The sequence below is a fragment of the Callorhinus ursinus genome, unplaced genomic scaffold (assembly GCF_003265705.2).
Source record: "Callorhinus ursinus isolate GAN/ISIS: 27379988/994484 unplaced genomic scaffold, GSC_fseal_2.0 scaffold35, whole genome shotgun sequence".
Lineage (NCBI taxonomy): Eukaryota > Metazoa > Chordata > Mammalia > Carnivora > Otariidae > Callorhinus > Callorhinus ursinus.
In genome coordinates, this window is record NW_027397097.1 from 7791508 (window position 1) to 7818620 (window position 27113).

At 48.4% G+C, this 27113-nt stretch overlaps 1 protein-coding gene across 2 annotated transcripts in view; it reads right to left on the minus strand.

Annotated features, from left to right (window-relative positions):
* TENM4 (teneurin transmembrane protein 4) overlaps positions 1-27113 on the minus strand; it is a 714583-nt gene that overhangs the window by 41028 nt on the left and 646442 nt on the right. For both annotated transcript variants that reach the window (XM_073879780.1, XM_073879779.1), the window contains 7 exons: positions 26462-26723; positions 23602-23869; positions 21125-21268; positions 18200-18449; positions 15966-15986; positions 8046-8278; positions 4071-4225 (listed from right to left, as the gene is read on the minus strand). In XM_073879780.1, the coding sequence (XP_073735881.1) occupies positions 4071-4225; positions 8046-8278; positions 15966-15986; positions 18200-18449; positions 21125-21268; positions 23602-23869; positions 26462-26723 (1333 nt within the window). The remainder of the gene's footprint in view (positions 1-4070; positions 4226-8045; positions 8279-15965; positions 15987-18199; positions 18450-21124; positions 21269-23601; positions 23870-26461; positions 26724-27113) is intronic.

Here is a 27113-nt window from a genome sequence, read left to right on the forward strand (position 1 = left end):
TGCCTTAGGTTCCTGAGCCCCCTACAAACCCTCGACATTCTGTCCCATTTCGGACTTACTTAAACATGCATATTACTTTAGATAAGACATTTCTCTCCCAGGAATTCACTCTTGTACACCCTTGTCGACAACGGTGTACATCACAGCCACTTTTAATAATGGCGAACAACTGCAACCAATTCAAATGCCCAACCACAGAGAACTGGCTAAATAAATGATAGCACTTAGTTCGCCCATAAGGTAGAATACTCTGTGTAGCCATTATAGGTGATGTTACAGATGGATATTTAACGACATGGGAAAATGCTTGCTACGTATTAGTGAAAAAGAACAGATTACAGAATTGGAAGCACAGTGTGATCCCAACTGGGGGGAAGTATGGCAACCACAAATTAGATAAATTACAGATAGAGGGGAGATTAAAAGCTTGGGGTGATACATCAAAATGTTAACCATACTCGGGTCTGGGGTAATTTTAACTTTCTTCTTTGTAATCTTTAACTTCTTGCATTTTCTACAATGTCCATGTGGTAGTTTACTAATATAAAAAGAAACCCCAGCAAATTACATACATCTGGGATGTGGCCACCTCCATCTGACCCTTCAGCTCAGGGCCCTCCTCAGGTCCTGCTTCCTGGTCTTCCTGTCTCCTCCCTCCCAGCCTGGGCCCCTTGGTCCCCTCGGAGCCTGGCCTGCCAGAGCCCAGAGCCCCCCGCCAGAGGTGCTCCTTCACACTTCCCAGTGCTCTCTGAGCCCTTGGCTGCATCAAGAACAGTTTACTCTAAAGTGACAGGGGAATTTTCAATTTCCTAAAACCCATTTCTTGTCAACACTGGCTGCTAAATATTTTATGCCTTCTGGTCCTGTGGCACCTTGGGGACCTGCTAGCCCAGGCCTTTCTGCCAGTCATTATGATGAAAAGATGCCTCCCTGATGGGTGGGTGGGGAGGGCCGGGGGAGGGAGAGAGGGGAAGAGCAAGCGCCTTCCTGCTCTCCCCCTCCTTCCTGCCACGTGCACACAGGCACCTGGGAAAGAAGACAGTGCCCTTGGAGTCCGTCCTGGCTCTGTCATGGAGCCTGTGTGATGGTTTTGGAGCAGACCAAGCACACAAGCTTCTCTGATTTCACTTCCGCAGAGCCACAGGGAGCCGTCACCACAATGGAAGAGCGACTCTTTAGAATTCCTGTGGTCCCTCCGGCCTGCTCCCGTGTTCTGTGGTCCCCAGGGGGGATGGAGTTCCCTCTCCCCTGTCCTCCTGAATATTCTGTGCCTTTATCAAAGCGCTCTGAGATGACTGCCTTGTGGCAGAGTTATTTGTTCTCAAAAAAATGGGTTGCCAAATGGATGAACGAATGAATGAATGGTGAACGGCATAGAGAGCGCGAGGGATTTGGGGCCAGGACAGCTCACTTCTTGTCTCAGTCCCACAATTACTACAGGTGTGTGCTACTTAAAGACTTTGAACTTCTTTCCTCATCTGTAAATGGAGATAATAAATATTACATAGAGTAGTTGTGAGGATCAAACAAGACAATGTACAAGGCGTTTCTTTGCAAATTATAAAGGGAATGAATATTTACAGCTTATTACTAGCTGCCAGGCACTGTGCTAGGCAATTTATGTACATGATTTCACTTCAAAATTCATTTCCACATCCCTGATGGAACCTAGCATAGTGCTCTGTATGTATAACTGCAGTTTTCCCCCCACCAAGCCTCAGTTTCCTTATCTGTAGAATGGGGTAGATCGTATCACCCCTTGGGGTTATTGTGACAGCTAAATAAGAAAAGCAAAGTCATACTCATCTCTCTATTCCCATTTCTAACAGTGCCTGGCACGTGCTAAGTTCTCAAGAAATCTTTTTGGACCCTCCATACAGAGTTATACTCTGTAGCCTGCTGAGCTAGGAACGAATCCCCTCTTTCGACTGGGTTGCAACATTTTCTGTTCCTTCTCTACTCTATGCCTCCCTCGAGTTTCTCCTCGGGGCCCGGTCTTCATCTCCTCCCAGGAGAGCTGGTCCGAGTTCCTTGGTTCCCTGCTTCGTACTCTTGCCTCTGAGCTGTGTTCTTAGCTCTCTGGCTTACCACCCTGCTCCCCCCGGGGCGGGGGGGCAGTGAAATAGCCCTGAGTGTTTGGACAGAGGAAGCTCTCAGAATGAAAGCGAGTACCCTGCCCACACGTGTGCATAAAAATATCAGCCCGTGTCCAGAGAGCTTGGTAAAAAGAATTCCATGCTTCGATTCAGATGAGGGTAGTGGGGACCAGGGGCCAAGGGACTGCGGTCCAGGATTTCTGAAGCTAAGTGTGGGTTTTTTTCCCCCACTCCACTATCTGCCAGTTGTCCTCCAAGCCTTGGATCTGGCTGCTTGGCAGCACCTCTAACTAAAGTTACACAGCTTTCCAATGTGTGGATTGAAAATTTTCAGCGCCCGTGCTGGCTGGTGCAGGGCCTATTTTGAGAATTGAAAGTACTCGCGTGCACATCCTCAGGCCGTGGCAGCTTCCTGACGGGTAATTCCAGCTTGCTCACAGGCCGGAGAGGGAAATTCTCTAGCCAGCAAGGGGAAGCCTGCCAAACTGGGAAGACGAGTGGCAGAGAACAGATTTCATTTGGGAGCGTAACAATCACATTAGTTGGTGCAGAGGAAAACCACGCCAGCAACTGAAAGGGGTGTGAGGCGGGTGCTGGGATGGCCAGCGACAGCCAGGGGGCTCTGGGGACGGCGTTCCACGACACATGCCAACTAACAGGCAGGCATGACCAGTGAGGTCTCCCAACCTCCACTGCCTGCAGAGAACAGGGAGCAGATCAGCAGTCAGTGGAAAAGGGCCTCTGTGCAGGGGGTTTAAAAAGCTAAGTGAGGTTATTGCTGACACCACTCTGCAATTTAAAGTAACTCCTGCCTTCCTTTTTCCCTTGGTTTTGCTAATGTTGGCAAGAAGGATGTTCACTGATTCAGCTCCGGCCAGGCCCTGCCAAAGGCTCGAGCAATAAAGGACATTTTCCTTGTCAAGACATTGCGGGACAAACTAAGGACATGCTGAATGGCCAGTCACTGGGTCTACACTGGGTTCCCGCTGTCCCCTGCTAAGGTCCAGACTCTCTGGCATGGTACGGGAAAGTCTTTCCCTAACTGGCCCCAAATCATGCTTCCAGTTTCAACTCCTGCTTCTTTATTCCAAGAACCCTAGGCTCATGCATTCAATCTTCCAATGATCCTTGACTGTTCCAGGCCCATTAATATCTTTGTACCTTTGCATATGCTGCTCCCTTTGTGTGAGATGCCTCCGTTCTTTCTTGCCAACCAGCAACCCCTATTTCACCTTCACAACCTGGCACAGATTGTACTTCCGTTGTGAAAGTGGGCACTAGAACTTCTGTTTGTTGACTGCCTTTGAAGAACCAAGCAATGCTAGCCGCCCAGTATTCACTGTTCATGTTTTTTCCAAGCAATCCTGCCAGGCTGAAGTCAATGATTTTCACTTTAAAGATATAAAAAGAGAGGCTCAAAGGACTTCAGGAACTTGTCTAAAATTACTTCAGCTCGTGAGTGGCAAAGCTAGGATTCAATCTGTCAATCACCAAATACTGGTTATATTCCTACCATATACCATATACCGTATACCGTATACCGTATACCTCTGGTTACAGTGGAGGAAAAGATGGACAGAATTCCTGTCCTCATGGAGTTTATAGTATAGGAAGAGAAAAGACAATGTCCAGGTACTGTAAGTATTTCCAAAGAGGGAACTCACAGGCAGCTATGGATCTAAATTCACACCACGTGAATCTCTGCTGCTTTTGAAACTTCCTTGGGCATATTTCTTCACTCTCCCCTGAGATCCCTCTGTCACCCACCTGTCACCCCTGATGGTGAACTCCCAGAGCACCAAGCTATGCCCTACTCATCTCTGTGTCCTTAGTGTTTTTCCCAGGCCCAGCCAAGAGTGTACTCTTCAAGGGTTAGTGCGGTATAAAGATGGGGGGCCGGCGGGAGGGCTGGGGATCAGGTGAGAGGATGAGCGTGCAGCCCCAGGGCTCTAGCAAGCAAAGCTTTCTCCTTGCCTGAGAAATATCCATGACAGAGTCACAGCTGAGGGGCCGGGCCGAGGTAAGATCATTGGAGCCCAGCAGGGTGGAGATGACCCCGTTCTGATCAATGCGTCTGATCATGGTGCCATCCACGAAGTAAATCAGCCCAGACTTGTCCACCGTGATGCCTGAGAAAGAGAAGCCGAAACAGGGAATGCAGCATTAGAGGTGGTAACAACCGACACGCTCGTGGAGGCTTCCAGGCTGATGGAGAACCTCCTCTCTGTGATTTGATGACATCCTCCCCACAGGATTCATTCCCCTTCTGAAGTCCTAAAGACAGATGCCCAGGGGCTTAGGGTGACTTGTTCAGACCAGGGATTAGAACTCAAGTCTTCTGATTCTCCAGGGCTCTGGTCCTTCCACCTTACTGCCTCTGGAGATTTTTACCTGTCAGCTTAGCTAGCCTCCAAACCCAGACTCCTACTTCTGGGGGTTTGTCAAGCATTAGAGGTAGCAGTAGGGAGAAACTTTTTCAATGTCAAAACTGTGAATTATTTAAGTTAATCTACTTATGAAGCCTTGTAATTATAATAATCAAATTCCCTTTTTGGTAACAATTTTTCTTTTCTCCCAAGATAATCATCCTTCTTGTTCTTCTATTCTGATTTTATTTTTATTGGTTATTATAGATGTACAGAGCCTAAACATGAAAGCTTTGGATGTGTGTAGAGGATATGGGTGAAATAAATGTCTAGAAAAAGGCACATGGACGAGAGCAGTCTGAATTCACCATTCACCTTCTCCATGACCAGCTGTGTGACCTTGGGCAAGTCACTGGATGTCTCTGCATTTGTATTCTCAGCTCTTAAATGAAGGGATTGTTCTCAATTTGTACTTCTCACTCCTGGATGTGTGTGCATTTTCTATTACGTACTCCACAGGGAGCTGGTTCAGAAAACCTCAAGCAGAGCCTGAATATCTATCTGTATTTTTGACAAGCACCTCAGGTGGTAATGATCTAAAACAAAGTTCGAGAATCACTCTAATACAATAAACCAGTGATGTATATCAGAATCACCAAAAGAGTTTTTATTTTTCCCAACATATACCTGCTTGGCCTCACTCCTGGAAATACTAATTCTGGGGGTGGCTGGGACTGGGACTAAGATATGTTTTATCATGGGTGATACTGATTTTCACCCCAAATTACCACCCCAAGGGTTAGACATAGCCCGACCAAACCGAGAACTGCTCAGGGGTGCTGGGGCTGAGAGAAAGACAGGATGAACCCCCAGGGAGCACACTGGCTAGGTGGGGGAGGGCGGGAATGAGTCAGGGCCCTGCGGAGTGCCCCAGGGAGTGACATGACGAAGAAAAGGAGAGTCCAGTCAGTTGTGTTCTGTTCAGGCTTCTCTGGGCACTGAAATGAAAGAAGGGTAGAGGCACTTGCAACAGAAAGCTTTCCAGTTGTAGACCCTTGGCCGTGTCACTTCACTGAATCCAGCTTTCTTGTCAACAAAACGGAGAGGATAATAGCTGACACTTGTGGGGCGCCTGGGTGGCTCAGTCGTTAAGCGTCTGCCTTTGGCTCAGGTCATGATCCCGGGGTCCTGGGATCGAGCCCCGCACCTGCTTCTCCCTCTCCCACACCTCCGCTTGCGTTCCTGCTCTCACTAACTCTCTCTGTCAAATAAATAAACAAAATCTTTAAAAAAAAAAATAGCTGACACTTGTAATAGCCCTCAATAATTACTAGTGACTGAGAATTCTGAGAACGTGACCAGCGCTTTGTGGAGGCCCTTGCTCTCGGGGTCCGTGAGTCTGGGACTGGGGTGGTTTCAGGCACCCCAGGCCCTCTGAGTGCTGAAGACTCCTCGGAGCAGTAGTTCTGTCCACCCCCTCATTAGGCTGCTCAGGGCCGGAGGGCGATTTCTCACAGGGGACAAGGCAGCCTTCAGGCAGGGATGCCTTTCTTCTGCCCCTGCCTAGAGTCTAAATTAATTGTGTTCTGTTAAGTACTGGGACAGGAGTTTTCTTGTCTGCCTGGCTACGCTCTGTCTTCCTCTTCCAACTGCTGGGACTGATGAGTGCTCCGTGAACAATCGGGTTTCTTGTTTACAAAGTTGGCTGCACAGGCTAATAGAAGTGACTGCCCCCTGATTAATTACTTCAGATTTTTCTCTTTTTGTTGTGCTAAATAGATGGACATCTTTTCTCCTCCCTTCTGTGAAGTGTCTGCGTGCCGTGGCACCCTTGTCATTTCTCTCTGGGTTAATTACAGACTTTTGGGCAATTTCACTGCTGCTGCATCTGGGTGCCTGCGTGTGTGCATCTGTGTGTGCGTGGGGGGGGGGCACCTGAGAAAGCCCTGGAGAGAGTAACATTTTCAGAAAAAACATTTACTTCTAAGAGAATAGAATGCTGTAGCTGAATGGGGTCTTGGGGGACCCATGGAGCCCCATCTGCTCATTTACCAATGGGAACACTGAGGCCCAGAGGAGGAAGTCAGAGGCCAGGGAGCTGCAGGACCGAATCATAATGCAGGATCCCTAAGTGCAAGCCTGGTGTTCTTTCCACTGCAGGCTACTACTCGCTCAGGGTTAGGAAATCATAACTGGGACGGCAGAAGTCACAATACTTACCCCACAGTTACCACCCGACCAGTCCAGGTATGTGAGAGAGATGAGATGAGATGAGATATGATGCTATATGGTGTGGTAACATAATGTAATGTAAGATAGCAATTATAATAGAAGTCACCATTTATGAGATGTTTATCAGGTGCCTGGAACCACGGAACTAAGCATTTTCACTCCTGATCAGATTTAATCTGTACTCTGACTGTGCAGTACGTTTCTGTTTCATAGGCGAGGCAAGTGTGGCTCAGACAGGTTAAGCAATTCAGCCCAACTCACATGGCTATGAGGTGACAATGACTGAATTTGAATACAGAACAGCCTGATTTCACCAGACTAATGCTTTGACTGGAAAGTGCATATGCCAACTGCATTTTACCAACCACTGACACGGACATTAATTCTATTCATGAGGGGCAGAGCTAGGTCCAGGAGATGCCCTGAAATCTGGCACCATTTACTAATATAATCACATATGACATTTTTGTGGGCTATCTTATGAAGTATAGAATTCTGAGTCCTGTGCACACGTCTCCTTTCTCCTCAGGGAGAAGCTCCTCTTCCTCTCTCCCACAACGGTGGTTCACGTTCAAGTCTTATTTCTTCTGCTACGTTGAACTTACCTATGCAACCATAGTGCACTGCACACTCAGTGAATACATGCTGAATAAGTGAATGGAAAATTGTAATTGTGGGTATGAAGAGGTCTAACTTTTTGAAGGACTCAAAACTGAAGCCAACAGTTAACCTGTCCTATGGCGTGTGAGCATCTACAAAGATGACATGCTGCAATGTTCTGATATCGTTCACAATTTTAGTATATGTGCTGCCGAAGCGAGCACTGCAATGTTCTGATAAAACAATAACATGAGAGAGAGCATACATGTCCAACAGGAGGGGACTGATGAGTGAAGGATGGACATCCATTTGATGGAATGCTATATAGCCATAAAAAATGAGGGCAGAGAAGACTAACAACATGGGGAAGTGTTCATGATATATCAGTTAGGGAAAAAATAAAGGAGGTTACCAAAACAGTTTGTTTAACGTGACCACAACACACAGAAAAAGGACTAGAAGGAAAGACAGGAAATGTTACCTGGGAATATTTCTGGCAGGTGGAATGGTGACAATTTTAACTTTTCCCTGGAGACTTCTTGGTATTTTCCAGAATGCTTTCACAAAGATAAGCATGTATTTCTTTTGAAAATGGAGTGGGTATGAAGGCCGAATTTTGCTATCACATGGGGCTTACTTATAATTTTTTCCAATTCTAAGCCTGAGTGTGGAGTTGGACTCCTCACTCCTGGGAAGTTAATTATCAGGACCCCCATCAATGTTACTGTAAGCAAGGTAAGCAAGGCCTTACCTCTGGGGTTGGTAAGTGTGGCCTCGGTGGCCTTGCCACCATCCCCGCATCGAGTGTCATCGAAGGGGAGGCACTGGTCACCTGTCCCCGCGACCACCTCGGAGTTCTTGACAAGGTCCTTCACCACCACGGTGGACTTGATCTTAAAGACCCGCCGGCTGTTGGTGTCCGAGAGGAAGACAGCCCCGCTCATGGGGTCCGTGGTCAGGTAGTATTTATGCGCTGGGCTATGGCTGTGAAATAAGAACACACCCTTTGGTGAGCACTTTCTTCCTTCCCATCAGGAGACCACAGAGTCCAAGCAAAAAGTCACCTGGGGATGATGTCCCTCTTTTGGGTGATGGTTCTGCAATTTTTCTGACCCCAGTGGTTGGCTTCCCTCACTATCCCTCTTACCTAACTGTTAATACAAGAAGCTCTTGCCAATGACTGTGATGCCCGGCCCAGCACCATGGCCATATGAGGAGCTCAACATGTGTTTTCTTAAAATGATTATCAGGGAAGCTTACCATGGGTGGCCTGTAAATCCAAGCCAGAAACACAAGAGGGCTTGCCTCTAAAAAAACACTTCAAGAGTTCAAAACACAAGCCCTTTTCCCTCGAGTTTGCATGGCAGCCCCTCCCCCAGCCACGTCAGGACTGACTGATAAGAGCCTGGCCAGATCTGACTCCCAGTCAGTGACAATACAGTCTTCTGTCGACTCAGACCTACATTATACTGATCAGGAGCCCAGGAGTCTCCCTTCTGTAGTCAGCTATAAGGAATTGCAGGATGAGTTTGTAATTTGCAGCAACACCCAAGGAAAAAGAAATAAAACAAGGGGGCCGTTCTGTTTCTGGAAACCAGTCCTAAAGACAAGGCTCTGCTGACAGAGGGAGGCAGAGGCAGACCATGACCTTAGGGAGGGTGGCAGAGACAAGGCACTGGCCCTGGGCACACGGCAGGAAAAATGCACAAGGACTGGCATCAGATCAGTCTGGGTTCCAAGTCTGGCTCTGTCATTTCCAGGTTCTGAAACCTGGGCAAGTTAGCTGGCCTTCTGAGCCTCAAGCCTCTGCAAAATGGGGTATGAACAGTTACTTTGTCGGTGTACTGAGAAAATTATAAAAAATCATATCTGAAGATTATTTAGCATAGTGCTTGGCACATCGTAGATACTCAATAATCGTAACTGTTATTTTAATTCCTAGTCATTATGTCTTTTTTTACAGTTGGAGAGGACTCCCTAATTAAACCTGAATTGTCCTATCACATGGTACTGCTTTATAATTTCTTCTAAGTCTAGGCTAAATTGGAGCTGGACTCCTAACTCCTAGAAAGCTAACTTTCAGTCCCTGTGCATGGCCTGGCCATTCTCAGGCCCTCAAACTGCATCTCAATACTGGTAGCCACTTCCAAGCCTCTGGAAAGTCTTCTGATTCAAGGGACTGCCCCTCTGTTCAGGTTGGATGGCCCGGCACCGGCCACTTTCACTGGATGGTGGGATGCAAACTGTGCTGGGGATTCAGAGGGCAGCCTGAGCAGTGCCAGCAAAGGAGGGGCACTGTACAAACCTTCAAGATGCAGGTAAGAGAATCAGAAAAAAGTCTAGAAGGAAGCGATTTTACGTTTTATCAGGCATGTAGGTTTTGGGTCCTTTTGAAAAACAAAATTTTATTTTACAGATTGGTGTTTTTTGAATTACACATGAAGACGGGGGCATCATCATCTTTTCAGTGTCAAGGTCTCTGAAGGTCTTAATCTGGCCTGTCATCATAACCATCCTTTGCTTTGGGTGTTGTCTTGGGGACTGGCTGATTCTTAACAGGGCCAGGTTCCCAGACCCAAGATAGCCTCTCTTTATTTTCTCTCCTTGAATTAGACGAAGGTGACATGATTTTCTCCAGCTGTCCTTCCTCTGTAGACCCAACACAACTGTCCCATCACCTCATCCTTCTCAAATAACAGGCAGGTCTCTCTGCCTGCAGCCTGGGTCCTCCCCAGGCCATTCTTCCTTGTTCTAACCCAGACATCATCACGTCACCCCAGTGCCAATGCCCTCCCTTCCAGGACTCCCCATGGCTTCTGGGCTGAGTTCAGACTCCCCGGCGGAGCAACACACAGGGCCCTTCACACGCTGCTGCTGTCTCTTCTCCCCAGCCTCCTTCCAGCAGATGGCCTGCACTCCAGCACCTTGTCCCCTCCCCCCCTCACACCTCTCTGTACCTTCCATCCCCGCTCTGTGGAATATTCCGTCCCCCTGCTGAACTTCTACTCATTCTTCAGGTGTCAGCTCAATGGTATCTTTTCTGGCAAAACCTTCCCTGACCCCTGTGTGTGGAGATTCCTATCTGTTCATAACTGGGTAACAGGATACTTCACATAATGCTGTGACTATTTATTTATGAGGCTGTCTCCCAAGTCTGACACTCAACACTTGAAGGGAAGAGATGGGATTGTATTCATTTTGTATTTCCAATGTTCAGCTTGGTGCCTTCTAGGGCATAGTAGCCATTTGCTTTAAATGGATGGCATCTCCATTTTGAGCTTATTTAAATATCATTTTCATTCAAATTATTGGTGTTTCTTTCACTTCTCTTTTGGGGGAAACTGATAACAGGAAAGATGTCCTGTTTATCTTGAAATTCCCCCTGAGACTTATCTTTTAATCTTCCCAGATGACACGGACTCTGGCTAAACAGAAAGCCTTAGATCCCACTCTGCCCCTGCAGGGCAACCTTGACCTCTCTGCTTTCCTGATGACAGCTGTGAGGTGGGGGAGATCATTTCATCTCTTTGTGCATCGCTCATGATAAACTGGTGCTATCCACCTTGGCAGAAAACGTGTCCCAGAGGGAGTATGGTGGGGGCCCTGTCCACTTAGATTTGCCCCCTGAGTTTCTGGCTCCTGTCTGCCTGCACTGACCCAGAGACGTGTCACTCTGGTACAGTTTCTCAGCTCAGTGAATTCCAGAAGGGGGTGGCACTGGCAGGACTGTCCCAGAGAGTCTGAAAGAGCTGTGGCCCATCTTTTGTGCCCAAGGACATATTTGCCATCTGGTGGTCAGGGAAGTGTAGGGAAAGAACGCTAGCTTTGAGCTTAGGAGACGGGGGTTCTAATTTGAGCAAGTCTCCTACATTGGTCAAACTGTAGGTCCCTCGGTTGTCAGCTGATGAAGTTCCTGCTCTGCTTGGCCCACAGGCTTATCATCAGGATCAGATGAAATTAGACATCTCAACAGCCCTTTCTGGTTGGTAGAGCTCTTCGACAGCCTTCAGGGCACTGTTTCCTCATGCCACCTGCCTAGGGAGCAGCCACCAGACCTCTGCCAGGGGCAGGACCACCGTTCGGCGGGGCAGAGCTTGCCGAGATGACTGTCGCGGGTATGAGAGCATCTGCTACCACCTCTGGGGGCTTGTTCTGTCCCCGACACCCTCCTAGAACTTTATACACAGAGCCTGACCCTCCTCACAACTACTGTGTAAGGCAGGTGATTATTGTTTTTAAAATATATATATTTCAGAAAACAGAGACTACCAGAGATGAAGTGACTTGACCAGGGCCAGAAACTGCTGAGTGGCAGGATGGGTTTCCAACTCCAATCTTTTTGACCTAAAGGCTGTGTTCTTCCTATTTGCCCACACTGCCTCTCAGGGCCTTGAAAATGGCCCTGCCCTGACCCACCGGGGAGCACCAGACCCTGTCCTGAGACCCAGCTCCAGCATCATCTCATCTGTACTGCCATCCCTGGATTCCCAGGCCCTGCTTTCCTCTACTGGCTAACTGGCCACTTCCTCTGTGGCATCACTAGGCCCTCCACAGAATATAATTTTAGTACCTGTAGCACCTTAACACTTTTCTATTTAGTTGTGTTCTCCTCAATGACATCTTGAACTCTTCAAGAGCAAGGACCAGCTTCAAGGCCCTGCTGCTTAGCTCCGGGCTGATGCAGAGTAAATGTTCCAGAAAGGTCTACTGACTTTCTGAATCAGCGAGTGAATGACTGTTTGCCTCCCTGGGAGTGTACAGAGGAAATACTAATGCTAAGGAGCTTACAGTGATGGTGCTTATCGGTGATGGTTACACATCAGATTCACCAGAGAAGCTTAAAAAAAGAAAAAGGAAAAGAAAAGCCTCACTGACAACATCTGAAGGGCCTGGGCATCTGTACCTTTAAGATCTCTCCAGGTGACTCCGAGGCACAGCCAGATCTGGAAACTGAGGCCTTACAGCAGTGCTCTTCAAACTTTAATGGGCACATGAATCACCTGGAGATCGTGTTAAAATGTAGATTCCAGTTCAGCAGTTCTGGGGTGTGGCCCGAGAGCCTGTATTTCTAACAAGTTTTCGGAGGATGCCAGGGTTGCCTGTCTGTACTGTGAGTAGCAAGGCCTTGGAATACTCTAAAAACCATCCCTGCGTGAGATGGAGCCCCAGGCCCAGCTCTGCAGCAGGGACCATGCCAGATTCAGCTCTGATTCCTAGCATCTTGGGCCAGGCTGGGCACAGGGGAGGGTCACAGCTCTGTTTCCAAGAGTCCACCAAGGGATCCACATTCTTTTCTACCTCTGTAGACATGAACTTGGCACCTCTGGAAGCTACGGACATTCTTGGAGACTCTGAGGGTGTCATCACCGAAGTTCATGAGCTGAAATCGAGCCTCACTCTGCCCTCTTTCTGGATGCCGTGGGGAATTTCCTGGCAGGATCTGGGAGTCCAGGGACCAGAAGCACTCTAGTCCCTGCTTCTGAGTGAGAATTCTCCCTTTGTCTCAGAGGAACGTCTACAAACGAGCATCCTTTGGCTGCATCTGGTGGCAGCCCTGGCAGAACCTGATTTACTGGTTCTTGGAACCAGTGGGAAGAGCCACAAAGACAGGGGTTCAAATGCTGGTTCTACCACCAACTTGGTAGGTGACCTTGGGCAAATCACTTCATTACTCTGAGCCTTAATTTCTTCATCTGAGAAATGGGGATAACCACAACTACTTCAAAGGGCTACTTTGAGGACAACGTTGTATAAAGAATATAAATCGCTGAGCATAGTGCCTGTTCCATTAAGAAATAAAAATGCCCGATAAATGGCAGCTGGTTACCTGGAGAAACCTTCAGAGTATTTATGTCACTGTATAATGGAAAAGCCAAGTATGTCAGACTTAATATTGTCCTGCCAGGCCTATTTCCTGGGGTAGTAAAGGGCTCTCTGTTGGAGTTAACTTAATATGTGCAGCTGGGATCGATGGAGACCTGAGTTCAAATGTGCTTCGGAACAACAGACTTCAAGCATTCCTCCACGACCCCGGGGAAGAGATCTAGGAGGGAAGGAGGACCTTCGTTCCCTGAAGGGGTCCACCAAGGAAGATGCCCAAGGGGTCCCTGGACTGGGTATGCCTTGCGTGGTGGGCTGGCATGGAGGCTGGACAGAGAGGGACAAGACTGCCCTGGGAAGCACACACGCGGACCGCCACTCCTGGGAACAGCTGAGACAGAAAATGCTCATGGGCAGAGAGGACATTTTAGAATGTTTAAGCCACTTCTGACATTTACAAATGGGGACACAAAGGCCCGTAGAGAGGAGGGATTTACCAGTATCCAAGTGCCAGTTAAAATCAGAGCTGGGACCTGGGTCTTCCACTCCAGATTTTCTTTAGGAAACTGGAGAAGGCAGAAAGAAATTCCTTTTTTCCTTCCACTTTGTTTTGCTTCAGAAGTAGTTTTTGGCGCCCGAGAAAGCGATGAATTGAGGTAGGGCAGGAAGCTGGCTTTGAAATTGTGCCGTGGATGTATCGAAAGATCACGAAACGTCAGAAACAAAAGGCATCAAAACCACAACTCTTACGGTTTACAGATGATGAGACTGGAAACTGGAAATTCTGGGTGACCAACCCAGAGGCACCCGACGAGTGCGCCACAAAGCTGGACAGGAGCCCTGGCCTCCTGATTCTTCCCAGCTCTGTTCCCTGTAGCTCAGCTGCGTCCCAGCCAGTGACCACCACTGACTGAAGGTTTTCATGTGAAATGCTGGGTTTTCACCCCAGATCTTCATATGAAACGTATTTCTGTGTTCTCTCTAAAACCCAACTTGGGGGTATGTATTGATTCACAGTTCAGTATCATCCATACGAAGCTCACTGAAAATTCTTTAGAGATTTCAGTGTCAGGAAAAAAATACTCCCCCCTCTGAGAAGTGAGCATATTTTCCCACTTCTGATAATGCAAACCATGAGAATAATTATGTTTCCCTGTTTACTCTGGCCGCCAGGAAGTTCAGGGGCTAGTTTAACACACAATCACATATGTGTTTCCTCCTTTTTTCCTTTGTTCTCAACTTCTATTTAATTTACTTTAAGACGTGTGTCTTTGGTTATAAGAGGACTGAATTCCTTTTTGGGAAAGAGGGAGATGCCATCATCATCATATAATGGTTATGATGATAGTAATAATACATATAACAATAATAATAATAATAATAACAACCATGTCTGTGCCTGGCACAATGCTATCTACCTTATAAGCAACCTCCGTAACCCGTGAAGCAGCTTCCAAGAGTGACTTTGTTAATTTCCAGGCAGAAACAAAAGCTTAGAAAGATGAAGTGATTTTTTTCAAGGTCACACAACGGGGGAGCTTCAGCTTGCTCATCTGTAAACTGGGTGTGGCAAGAATGCCTACCTCACAGGGTGGTTTGGGGATGAACTGCTATAGTCCATGTAAATCGCCGAACGCTCGCTCTACCACACATGAGATGCTCTATCCATGTTAATTATTATTATAACCTTAAAACAATATACATGATTGGGGTGTCTGGGTGGCTCAGTCGGTTAAGCATCTGACTTCAGCTCAGGTCATAATCCCAGCATCCTGGGATCGAGCCCCATGTTGGGCTCCGGACTCTGCATTTAGCAGGGAGTCTGCTTCTCCCTCTGCCCCTGCCCCCTACTTGTGCTCTCTCTTTCTAATAAATAAGGTCTTAAAAAAGGTAATATATATGATTGTTAAATTAATACAACATCTAATTACATAGGTGTGGATATAAACATTACTGGATTTGGGTCTGTCTAACTCCTTCCACTGTCCTAAGATTTTCTTTGAGCCCAACTGAGCACTTACCCCATGTACCAGTTTGATGGGAGCCACCTGTGGATAACTGAGAGTCACCTCTGTGGCAGCCCCAGCTCCATCTGCCCACAGCCACTTTCAAGTCATCCAGATGTGTGTGAGGCGACCGTTCCCCAGGAGTCAGACTAGCGCCACAAAGACAGCAGTGCTGACGGGCAGACAATCCTCTTGGTGCGTCTGATGAGGCCCTCTCTGCCTGCTGCAGTGTCACAGTGAGCCTCCGTGACAAATCTACACTGTGACAAAGTTCCTATTTGGGGACCACTCTTTTCGGTGGCCCATATGGTCTGGAAGATCCTCCCCCACTCTGTCCTTGCTGGCAAACTTTCTGGTGGGGTCACCTGGTATCCCAACCACCAAATCCAAGTCAACCAGAATGCCCACAGAAATGCAAATCTGAAACCTGTCTTCTTCCAGGTTCTTTGCCCCATCGAGATGTTCTCAAGACTCCCCCACCGTGACCATCGAAGCCACGCAACACAGTTAGGATGATGTCCTCATTTATCCCAAGGAGAAGCAGACGGGTGTTCAAATTACTATGCCAAGGTTAAAACTGTTTCCCCTATTATTTCAGTCTGTCATGTCCACAGATGACCAGAGTAGCTGCTGCACTTCGCTAGAGATGGAAGGAGTGCAGGCTCTCGCCACCCGTCCCCACCATTTTTAATGACGTCCTCTCATGGTAACTGATTACCCCCAATCAGTTCCAAATGCACAGGATTCATTTGCTATTGAGCCAGCGGAAATTGACACGTGCAGCTTACCACACAACATGCAACAAGGCAGAGGAGAGACGGGAAATTCTCCACTGGTTCGCTTACCTATGTCTGAAATCTTTATTTCTGACAGAAGACAGGAGAGCAGGGAATAGAAGAAAGAATGAGGTGTTAGCAGCGGGGTTAGAAGCATTATTAGCAGCCTGAAAACTTGACAGCAATGGTACTGTACAATACTATAATAAATAAAGACTTAGCAGCTATGACACTGATTTATTTTATATTGGATATTACTCGTCAGTGAGCTCACTTACAAGCAGCTACATATCATGGAAGAGGCATGGTTTCTCTGGCACCACTACCTCTGAGTTCAGGATGAGGAAGAGGCTGACATGCCGCTGCCCTCACCAGGGCTAAGACAGAGGCTGGAACAGCTGATTCCCTCCCCCATGCACAGACACGTGCCCAGAGATACAGCCGCTCACTGCTGTGTCTCTGTCCGCGTGCACACGGCCCTACAGAGGGCATTCAAAACTCGCGAAGCCCACCGTGATCCTCCTCATAACGGAATACAGAATTGGAGATACACTGTACTTAGAAGGGAGGGGGTGAACAGGGAAACAGGCCGGGAAGAAAATATATTAAGATGATAACATATTGATAAATTTATTTTTCTTTCCAGATTTCATTAACTCCTCCCTCCCTTGCTTATTGTCTTCCATGATCTCCCCTCAAATGTGGGAGGGAGGCAGGGAAAATGGGATGTCTTATTTGAAGATGTGAAAATGGGGGCCCAGAGAGGGTAAGTGTCCTGCCCAAAGTTGTACAGCTTCTCTGCTAAGGTGGCCTGACTCCCTGGTCGATGGCTCTTTCCATCGTATTCTAGGAGACAGGAAGACAATGTGAGCAGTTGACTGGAGCAAACAGATGTCTGTGGCAGTGAAATTCATAAAAGAGAGAAAAAGGCAGAGAATGGTCACCAGTGGTTCTCCTTAGCCTGATATCTCATCTCCTAGGAGTCCAGAGAATTTGAGCATCTGATTCTTCTCGTGGCCAAAGACCCTCTGCTTTACTTGTCCATGTGTGTGTGTGTGTGTGTGTGTGTGTGTGTGTGTGTGTGTGTGAGATAGAGAGAGAGAGAGAGAGAGAGAATGAACCTTTTCCTCCTGAGGGCTGCCACAACTGTGGTCAGCCAGCAAGCTTTCCCTTCCTTACACATGCATCCTGCAGAGTGAAATTGTCAGCAGGCAATTACCTCCAGGGAATAATTTAACGTGGCATTAAAGCCAAAGTGGCCCTCCTTGGGTCAGGTGACAATTCTTTGGTGAGGCAGAGCTGTGTGATGGATGGCCTTCTGGGTTTGGGTCTGCCATTCTAGAAGCTGGACTTTGGGCAGATTTTTTAAATTCCCCAAGTCTCCTTTTTCTTGCTTGTCAAGGGCAATCATGATAAGTATCTTGCAGGACTGTTATACTGGGCAAATAGTTGGAACCTCACAAAAGTGAGTTTCCACATCCCTGGCCATTTTGGAGGAAGGCTTTCCAGCTCACGGGCCTGTCCTGTTCACATGGACCCCAGTCCAGGAGATGGGCAGATCCCCTTCCCTAAAGCAGTTCTGAGGAACTTGGTGCCATTTCTCCTGAAAGGGAGCATGGGGCTCCCCTGTCTTTAATCGCAGCTTCTCTGTAACCCTAGAACCCACCCTATGACAGTGCTTTGGTTCTAAAAAGACCTGCTTTAGGGAGGCCCAGAGAAAATGCAACCCATCAGGCCCTTCCCTGAGCTCTAAGTTTGGCTGTGCACCATCATGCATGGTTGGGATGGGGAGAAAGAAAAGGCGGAGTTGGCTGGCTCTGCAGCACGTTAGGGGCCGAGAGGCATGGCCTGGTTTCAGCTCATGGGCCTTTATCTGAAGAGAACTCTTCCTAACTCGGATGAGTGTTTAGTAACAGGGCCAAACCTGGCAACACTGGCACAGGGGCTGTGTCCACCCTGCTGTCCTTGTCCTTCTAAGAAGACCCATGGGACTAATTCCAATCTGTTTGGCTTCCAGAGTCTAATTCCTGGTTGGTAGCAGACCTTTACATCTTCTGGGCGCCAAGGATATCCCCCTGTCCCACAAGTGGTCTGTCTTCGTTGCAGTGCCCCGTGGAAAACAGCACCTGCTTCCCCAGTGTAGAGTTCAGCCCCTGAGCTGGGAAGTGAAAAGTCCCCGATGGACTCTGACAGGTGAGGCTCTGTCTGTCCCCCCTTCTGGGTGCAGTGGGTAATGCCCGGTGGGCCCACGGGATGGCCAAGGGACGCTGTTAGAAGTGTGAGGAGGGCATCACCTTACATACCTCAACTCCAGGATGTTGGTGACATTCCCAGAGGGGAAGATCCTTCGGATGTAGTTGAAGTCTCCCACGTAGAGGCTCCCGTCGGAGCCACACGTGAGGGCCACGGGGGCCAGGAGCTTATTGCCATCAGCAAGGCCATTGCAGCTGGGGCAGGAGATGCTTCTCCGGCGCCCATTGCCCATGATGCTCCCGATGACAGGTGGCTGCTGAGACACAAACTGGTTCTCCCCATTCCCTTTGTGCAAGATGCCTGGGACAAGGACAAACGGGCAGAATCACCGATGGAGCAGGAAATGGCCCTCTTCTGTGGCCAACCACAGAGTCCCCTTGATTCTGCAAAGAATGCAAGATCTCTGCCTACCATTTCCAGACTCACACCCCAAGGCTGCCGCACCCCCACCATAACACCCAGAATGTCCCGAACAGGCCGTCCTGCCTTTCTGATTGAATGCTCACAACGACCCTAAGATAGGTCCTATGATCCCCTCTGTATTAACGGGGGGAGGGGAGGACGGGGTTGGGGGGAGGGACAGGCTAGTGGCTCACCTGAGGTCACACAGGTGGTAGCAGAAACGCTCCTGAGCCCAGGCCCTGAATCATTCACTGCTTCTCAGATAGTACACGCCTAGTCCCTGTCTCTATCACAGCGTGCATTTTTTATTACACTTACCCATTTTTCTCTCTTTAGATTGATACCATTTCGAGTGTGGAAACATGTCTTTTCCCTTTCTGTACCCCCAGCGCCTAGCGCAGAATTGGACACAGTAGATCCCAATGAATGTTTATAGAAACGTACAAGCGAAGTTCAGTCTCCTCTCACCAGAGTAGAGTCAAGAGACCTGGGTTTTTAATCTGGTTTTGCTCCTAAGGGACTGATCCCAGATGTTGCATAGGACTCCCCACTGCTTTACCTGGTCTTGGGCCTCAGTTTCCTTACCAGCAAAATGAAGGGACTGAGCTCAGTGACTTGCAGGCTTCATCCCATACCCACATTGTTTCTTTTTAGGCCCAGCTCACCTTTGTCTCCCATATTACCGCCACAGCCTCCAAACTGGACTCCCTGCCTCCGACCTCACCTCTTCCATACTGAAGCCTGAGTTTTGGGTTTATGGTCACCAGGATCTTCTCCCAGGCTGTCACCTATTAGCTGTGTCCTTTATTAAACAGGTATCTTTCATTCTTACATAGTCTAATCAATCATTTTGCTACTGTAACATTTGTGCTCTTTTTGGTGTTAGGGAATCCTTCTCTGAGATCATATTCTCTGATGTTTTCTTCAATTAGTTTTAAAAGTGTTATCTTTCAAATTTAGATCTTTATTTAACCTTATTTATTTTGTATTTAGTATGAACTTACTTTTACTTTTCTCCACCCATTGAGCCAGTTTTCCCAATGCCAGTTTCTACCATATCTATCCATCCTCCACCGATACCTGAGGCTACCCCCGTCACGGACCAGTTCCTATGTATGCATGGTGTGGTCATCCACAGAGATCCATCCGGTCCCCATCCTTATTCTGCAGCTACAGAAGCCCTGCTGTCTGGCCGGGCACAGGATGACCTAGGGCTGCCTACACTTGGCGGGTGACCAGTGGTGTGGAAGGAGAAGTGGGGTGGGCAGCTGCTGGGAGGTGTCCTTGCAATGGAAAGGGCTTGCCCTCAGCCCTTCTCCTCCTTCTTGCCGGCTGGGACATGGATATGAAGGCCAGAATTAAGCGGTCACCCTGAACCATCACCTTGGGATTGGAGGCACGAGCAGAGCAATGGGAGGGGAGGAGCCCAGACCTCTGACCCCGCAGAGTGCCAAGCCAGCCCTGGGCTCTCTCCTTCCAGACTCGGAGCTGAATGAGAAACAAACTTTTAACTCATTTGGAATTCTGTTATTTTGGCTTTTCTGACGCGCTTGGCTGAAACTTGTCCTCCTGACTACTTATAGGTCAGTTTCTGAACGCCTTGCTCTGTCCCATAGAGTCCATTTATCTGCTCTGGTGCTAGAACCACATAGCACTGGAGACCGTGGTTTTTCTAGGATAGCTGAATATCGGGCAGTGCCTCTTTTTTCTTCTTATTTTAAAGGCTGCCTTAGCTATTGATAAATCTTCATGCTATCATAAATTCTAGAATCAGTTTGTCAGTTTTTCCTTAAACCATATGGCGGTTTTGATAGGCATTCACTGCACCTTCAGATGAGGTGGGAGACATCATTACCGTATTTCGTTGTCCCATCCCAGACCACAGTCAAGGTGAGCTATCTAAAATACAGAGCTGATTGTGTCACTTGCATGCTTGGAACCTTTCACAGGCTTGACATCTGCCTCTGGATGAAGTTCAAAGTCCTAATCCTCTCAGCCTGACCTCTAGCTGCTCCAGCCCCAGCTTTGGCTTTTGCTCTTGCCTTCATTTCAACCTTTGGTCAAACCACAGTGAACCTTCTCTCCAATTATTCTTCTTTCAGGCTTTTGTGCTTTGTTTGGCACATACTGTGCCTTCTGCCTAGAATGTTCTCCCTACTTGATATATAGGGCTGATCCTACAGACCTTTTGCGACTCAGTTCAGAGGTTCTCTTTGGAGAAAACTCTGCTTAACCAAGAGGCTGAGGTGCCCCCGTTCCATGCCCCAGGGTCCTGTGCTTTTGTGTGGGATGGCACCGCATGGAGACCGCCTGGGAAGTGTCTGGTGTCTCACCAGAGTGTCAACTCTTGAGGCCTTTCATTTCTGCATCCCCAGTGCACAGCAGTGACAAGCACAGAGCAGGCTCCCAAGGGACATCTCTGTTGACTAATCCTTCGGACAACTGATCACACATGAGCCCCTGTAATTTGAAGTGTGCGTTTTTTTTTTTTTTTTAATCTGGCAGGGCATGAAGGATATGAGACCAGGGTCACACCCGTGGCCTGGCTGCTGGAATTCTCTTCACGCACTCACCACTTTGGATGTTGAGGGCATGATGTTTGTCCAGGTTCCATCCTCCCAGCTTGGAAGCATCGATTTCATAGCCCTGCAGCACAGCTGTTCTTTTTTCCCAGAGGATCAGATCTGGGCAGGATTCATACTCATAGCCCACAGAAACTGTAGAAAACAAAAGGTGCAAAATGCACGGGTGAGCAAAGCCTCTGCTTTGGCTTTGATCTGCATGCAAGGCTCTGGCTTATCTTTTGTAGGAAAGGAGAAAGGATCCTAATTCTTAGCGGGAACCAGATGTATGTACAGTACTAGCCCAGAGATGCCGAGCCTGAATATCCTCTTTTCAAAGAGCAATTGTGCATTATTAGGAAAAGTTAAAGGAAATCCACTAACCATCTTAAAAAGGACCCAGGTGAATGGATTCCCGGGACATGATCCTCTAGTATGGAAAATACTTTAGGCACAAAAATCTTCACTGCAGCATTATTTATAATAGTGCAAATTGGAAGTAATCTAAAAATTCAAAAGGGGCTAGAGGTTGAGCCCATCAGAGTGTACCCCCTTGAGGAATATTATGCCACCACCAGATATTTTGGTTATGAAGATAATGGGGTGACACAGAAAATGTTTATGGAATAATGCTAAGTTGGAAAGACTGCTTATATACAGTATTATATCTGTGCTTAAAAAAAATCTACACACACAAAATAACTATACACAAAGGAAGAAAATAAATTTAAATGTTAACAAGTAGAGGTATTATTTATAGAAACAAATATGACTTTATTTACATTTTTGTCCACTTATCAAATTTTTATGAATGATAATGATGTTACTTTACTAGAGAAAAAAATTCAATATTGTTTATAATGAATACATGGAAAAGGAGCTCAGTTAGGTACTTTGAAAGCTGGAAGTTGCTTTGAGGCCTCAAAGCTTGAAAATCCCCTGGCTTCACTTTGTTTCATAAATCCAGGCTTCCGTGGAAGGGCACCAGGATGCAGGCTAACCATGGCAGGCGTCCCACGCCTGGGTTTGTAAAAAAGCCTGTAACTGTCCTATGGAAAGGATCTAGCAGAGACAGGAATACCATTTCTTTCAAGTATCCTCCTGTGCAGACACTATTCGCCAAGTGGGCAATATCCTATCACATGTTCAAGGCAGGAATTAACAATTGGGCAGCTTCTGAAAAAGTTGCCCTAGGTGCCATAAAAGGTTGATGGCCAAATACGGCAGGAGGGCAATGCCCACAGGGACATCTTCCCTGTAACCAGGAGTCATGCTGAGTTGTGCTAGCAGCCTCTCCGCCTCCTCCTGGTCACCTGTCAGCTCAGGAAAGTGAGCCTCTGCCCTTGGAAGTCCCACTGTGCAGACGCTTCCCTTTTTCCCTGGCTGGTGGCCACGAAGGATACTCATTTCACCAGAAGAGTTTGTGAGGTTTCATTGTTTTTGAAGAGACTCCGGAAGCAGTTTGAGTTGCAGAAGGGAGAGTGAATGGAGACACGGCATCTTTGCTCCCAACATGCCCTTGCGAGGTAGGGTGGGATGCCCAACTAGGGGAGGTCTGTGATGAGTCCAGCTCTGTTCCTTCCTCATCCATCCTTGGGGAGCCCCCTCACCTCTCTGCTTCCTTTGGCACACATTCCCTTCATGACTACCTGCCTGCCTTCCCTCCCTTTTTCTCTTTCTTTTACAACATGATTTCTCCTCTGCTTCCTCATTCTGCCTTTGCTGAATCTAGCAGGGGAATGACATTGGAGCAGGGTTCAAGATGAGAAGGAATTCCCTGGGCTAATCCTCTCCATGCTTGGGCGGCGGGGGGGGGGGGGGGGGACTAGTCCTGCAGGGGGTAGGTCTGCCAGCAGTCCAGCTCTGAACCCTTCCTGGGACACGGCTCTATACGGAAGCTGGAATGAACACAGCCCGCCCCTGAAGGCCGACGTCTCAGTGGGGCTGGCACCCACGTGAGGCCACAGTCACCTTCTGCTTCATCTTAAAAATAGACAGCAACAAGGAGAGAACCTCCCTGACTGTAAATGACCTAAAGAGACAAATAAGCCCTTCTGATGAAGAAAGAATCTTAGCTCCTGCATCTCAAACAACTGAGGAAGCCCAGGAGCTCCAGACTCGCACATTTTTAATGGGTACGTTGGGGCCAGATGGTTGTGAGGGGCCGGGTCAATGCCCACACAGCTCTATCTTTGTGGCACAAAGCGTCTCTTCACCCATCACATACCATTACAGTGCTCTGCAAGGGCCCTTTTGGTTTTGTAACCCCCTTTTTTTAATGATCAACTTTTTTACATTTAGGTCTTTGAGTGCATTCTTTGAGGTCACGGATGGTCCCTGAAAAGACTTGGAGGCCAACTAAGCTGTAGGTATTTCTGAGAAGAGGAAGGGAGGAAGAAGAAACAAGGGAGATGGAGAAAGAGCCCCGTGCCCCCAAGTGCTACTGTCTCTCTGGGGATGGCCTTGCATCCTGCGCCTGAGATGCTTACCAAAGGCTTCCGAGAGCCCAAACACCTTCTGGTTGTAGACGTCTGTCTTGTCCCAGATGAAATAATAGGACAAGTCCGGGGCTGCAGCAAACCACTTCCTGAAGAGGCGGCCCTCAACGGCCACCATGAGGTGCACCTTCATGAGGTTGAAGGGGATGGTAGGGTGGGTGAGGCTGATCCTCAGGACAGACTTGTAGCCAGGGGTACGGCTGCTCAGGTAGCTCAGCCTCATCTTGCTGCCAGAGATAGCGATTTCCTCCTGCAAAGCCTAGAGAAACATTACACAGCAAGTGATGGTCAGGGACTCATGGGAGGAGGGGAAATGTCAGGCCCCCGCGCTCTGGGTGCCTGAGAGGCGGAGGAGGGAGCAGAGAGCGGGGCCTGAGCGGGGAGGAGGAGCAGGAACTAGAAAAGAGAGCAGAAGGAAGACGGGGAGGCAGAGTGTGAAGAGGAGCAGGAGGAGGAGGGAACCAAGGTGGAAGGCCTGGTTTCCGGGGGCCGGCTCCGTGTGGTACAACGCGGCCTCAGTGAGCCTTGGCTTCTCCCCCATTCAGCGGGGACGAGGATGCTCACCCTGTTGCATTACTGAGAGGAACACATAGGATAATGCGTGTACAATATTTATCGTCATGGTGCCTCTCATTCACTGGGGATGTCATCCGAGAAACTCACGTAAGCCGCCGAATCTCAGTTTCCTCTCCTTTCCACTGGTGTGAGGGCGGAGTAGGGTCACCTACAGAAAGTGCCCAGCTCGTAACAGGGGCTCAGTAAGCGGGACGACGGTGCTGTTACTGGTGCTGGTGCTGGGACCGGAGAGAATAGGAAGAAAGACCTTTCCCTCAGACTAATGCGGACAGCTGCCTCCGCAGGAAGGATAGTGTCTCCCTCAAAACTTCCCTAAAGTGAGAGCCTCCAATGGATGTCCTCTTCGGGAAAGTAAACAGAGACCGTGATGAGAGGTTGGCCAAATAATTATGCAGCGTTGAGAGCACAGCCTGCCGAGGACCTGTGGCCGAAGCCCCCCCAGCTCACCACCGAAAGAGGTCGAATTGGCAGCATGGAGTTTCTGTGCCCCGGTTCACCGAAGTGCTAGATGAACGGAATGGTGGGGAAGGCAGCACTTGATCTACTGGGTGCAGCGGGCTCAGTTCCAAGATGGAAACTTGAAAATCAACGCCAGGATGCTCAGGCACATGGCAAGAGCAGAGAACTTTTATCAGCTTGATGCTCTGGGCTCTGTTTCAAGAAGGGGACGTTAAATCAACTGAGGCTAACGTATCCATTAAAAGGACAAAAGAATCATTCTATTCTTGTGTTCATGGAGAAACCAGGCCTTCGCAAAGAAAGCTTTTTCCTTTCTGTCCATCTTGTATCATAGATGGATGTGAACTCTCTCCCCACCCCATTCGGAACACATGAAATTTTAGGGCTTGGGCCTAAAGCAAAGCAATCTTTCTAAAAAGCAGCTTGCAAGTTCTAGGCAAAGCAGGCTCTCCACCCCGGTGAACCACAGGTAGGGTTTGAGTGCCATCCTGATGCTCTCATAAATATGTATTTCTCCTCAACATACCCTTTAAAATGTACATCTCTTAGTGCTTGCGAAGGCCAGCCAATGATAGGACTGGGAAAACCCAGGAGCTTGTTTTCTTGTGTTTCATAAATCTGATAATAAGCAAGGTTTGTGACCCAGCTGGGCTCAGAGACACCCAGCCCAGGGAGCACTGTGAAGAGGGTCGGACCTTTAACCTCATTTGTTCCTAAGTCCCTGCTCCTGGGAAAGTGTCTAGCTGGAGCTGAACCAGGGTTGAGTAACAAATTACTTCTCTCCAGCAAGCTCTGTCTTCACTGACAACCATTTCAAAGGAAAGGTCAGCCTGGTAGTTGAGACAGGAGACAAGCACTGCATCTCTGAAAAGGAGTGAGGGTTTCAACCTGTGGGTGCAACGAGAATTTCAAAACGGTCATATGTCCTTCTTGTGCCCTGGTGCCTGAAAGCCACTCACAGAGATGTGTCTGCTGGGCCAGGCATGGAACATACACACAAAAATGTCTACGCTCCCTGCTCTGCGGGCACCAGCAACCCATTAACATGCACACGGCCCGAGCTCTGGTTGGGCAAGCGAGCCAGGCTGGGGCCTCTCCCTGCTGTCTCTGTCTTCCCCTGGCATTTGTTCCTGCCATGAGAAATTGGGCTGGGATGGCGGGAGACATTTAACTCTGCACAGCTCCGTTAGGCAAAGAATCTAGCTTGATTTCCGTTCCATTAAAATGCATCTTTTCCCGAATTACTTCCTTTTAATGATAATTAAGTAAAGCGCTTGCATGTAGACTTGAGCCAAAGCAGTCCTTGACTGGCATGAAGGCAGTGTGTGTAAAACAATAATAATAGTAATAATAATAATAATAATAATAATAATAATACTGGCTAAAATTTATTGAGCACTTACTAAGCACTACACATTGTGCTAAGCACCTCATATATATTTTCACGTTTACTCTTTCTTATGATGCTCCTCTGTCTTACTCCTCTAGGCAGACCCTATCATCATAATAGCATAAAAAATCATCATAAATATTTTTTACGATAGAGGGGGACATTGGAGGCGGGGGGCGGGGTAGAGGAAAGTGGAAGGGAACTGGATGGCAGATGAAAGGGAGCAGGAATTCACTCTGTGCTGGAGTGTGCCAGGCACCTTCAGGTGCTGGTGTGTTTTAAGTGTGTAAGAGGGTGTTGTGGGGCCTGGCAGCTGGATTCTGCAGGGAGCGCTGATGGGATCTCCCCCCCCACTCCGGCTCTGAGACCCGCCTCCCCACCAGTGGAACAAAAGCATGGAGCAATACAGTTAAGAAGGCTGGGTACCTGAATTTCTGGAACGATGGGGCCTTTCTCTGCACAGGACCTGGCGAAGGACGTCAGTGGGGACGGGGACGCGACAGGGTTGGGGCGGGCGAAGTTGCTCAGGTCACAGCTGGGGATCTCATTCTCTTCGTGGCGCATGATGATGGTTTCCATGACGAAGAAGCGATCCCAAGGCAGCCAGAGGGTGTGCTCCTGTGTGATGAAAGGTGCCCGCTCGAACCGGAGGATGATGGAGACGCCGCCGTTTGTGACCAGGTCAAAGCTGTTTGGGAGGGGAGGGATGGAAAGAAGAGGGGGGCAGGAAGAGCAGGAGACAGGCGATGAGGGGGAGGAGGAGCGGGGGCGGGGGGGGGGACAGGAGCAAAGAATTACACCAAAGTACTGCGTACTTGTTGAGGGGGCCCTAAAACTTAAAGACCTCACGAAAGCCACAAACAGCAACAGAGATTCCAGAAAGCACTGTTTGTTTTTGCAAAAATGATTCATTATAGAGATTTTTCCAAAATCAACATGAATAATCACTGCTATGGAGAGCCATTTGCCAGGACAGAGGACAGACGATGGGCCTCTGCCCCGCTGCTTCTGGTACTTAGGGCCTCTTGGGGCTGAAGCCCAGGGAAAGGTCAGCAGGACAAGTTGGAACAGATCCTGC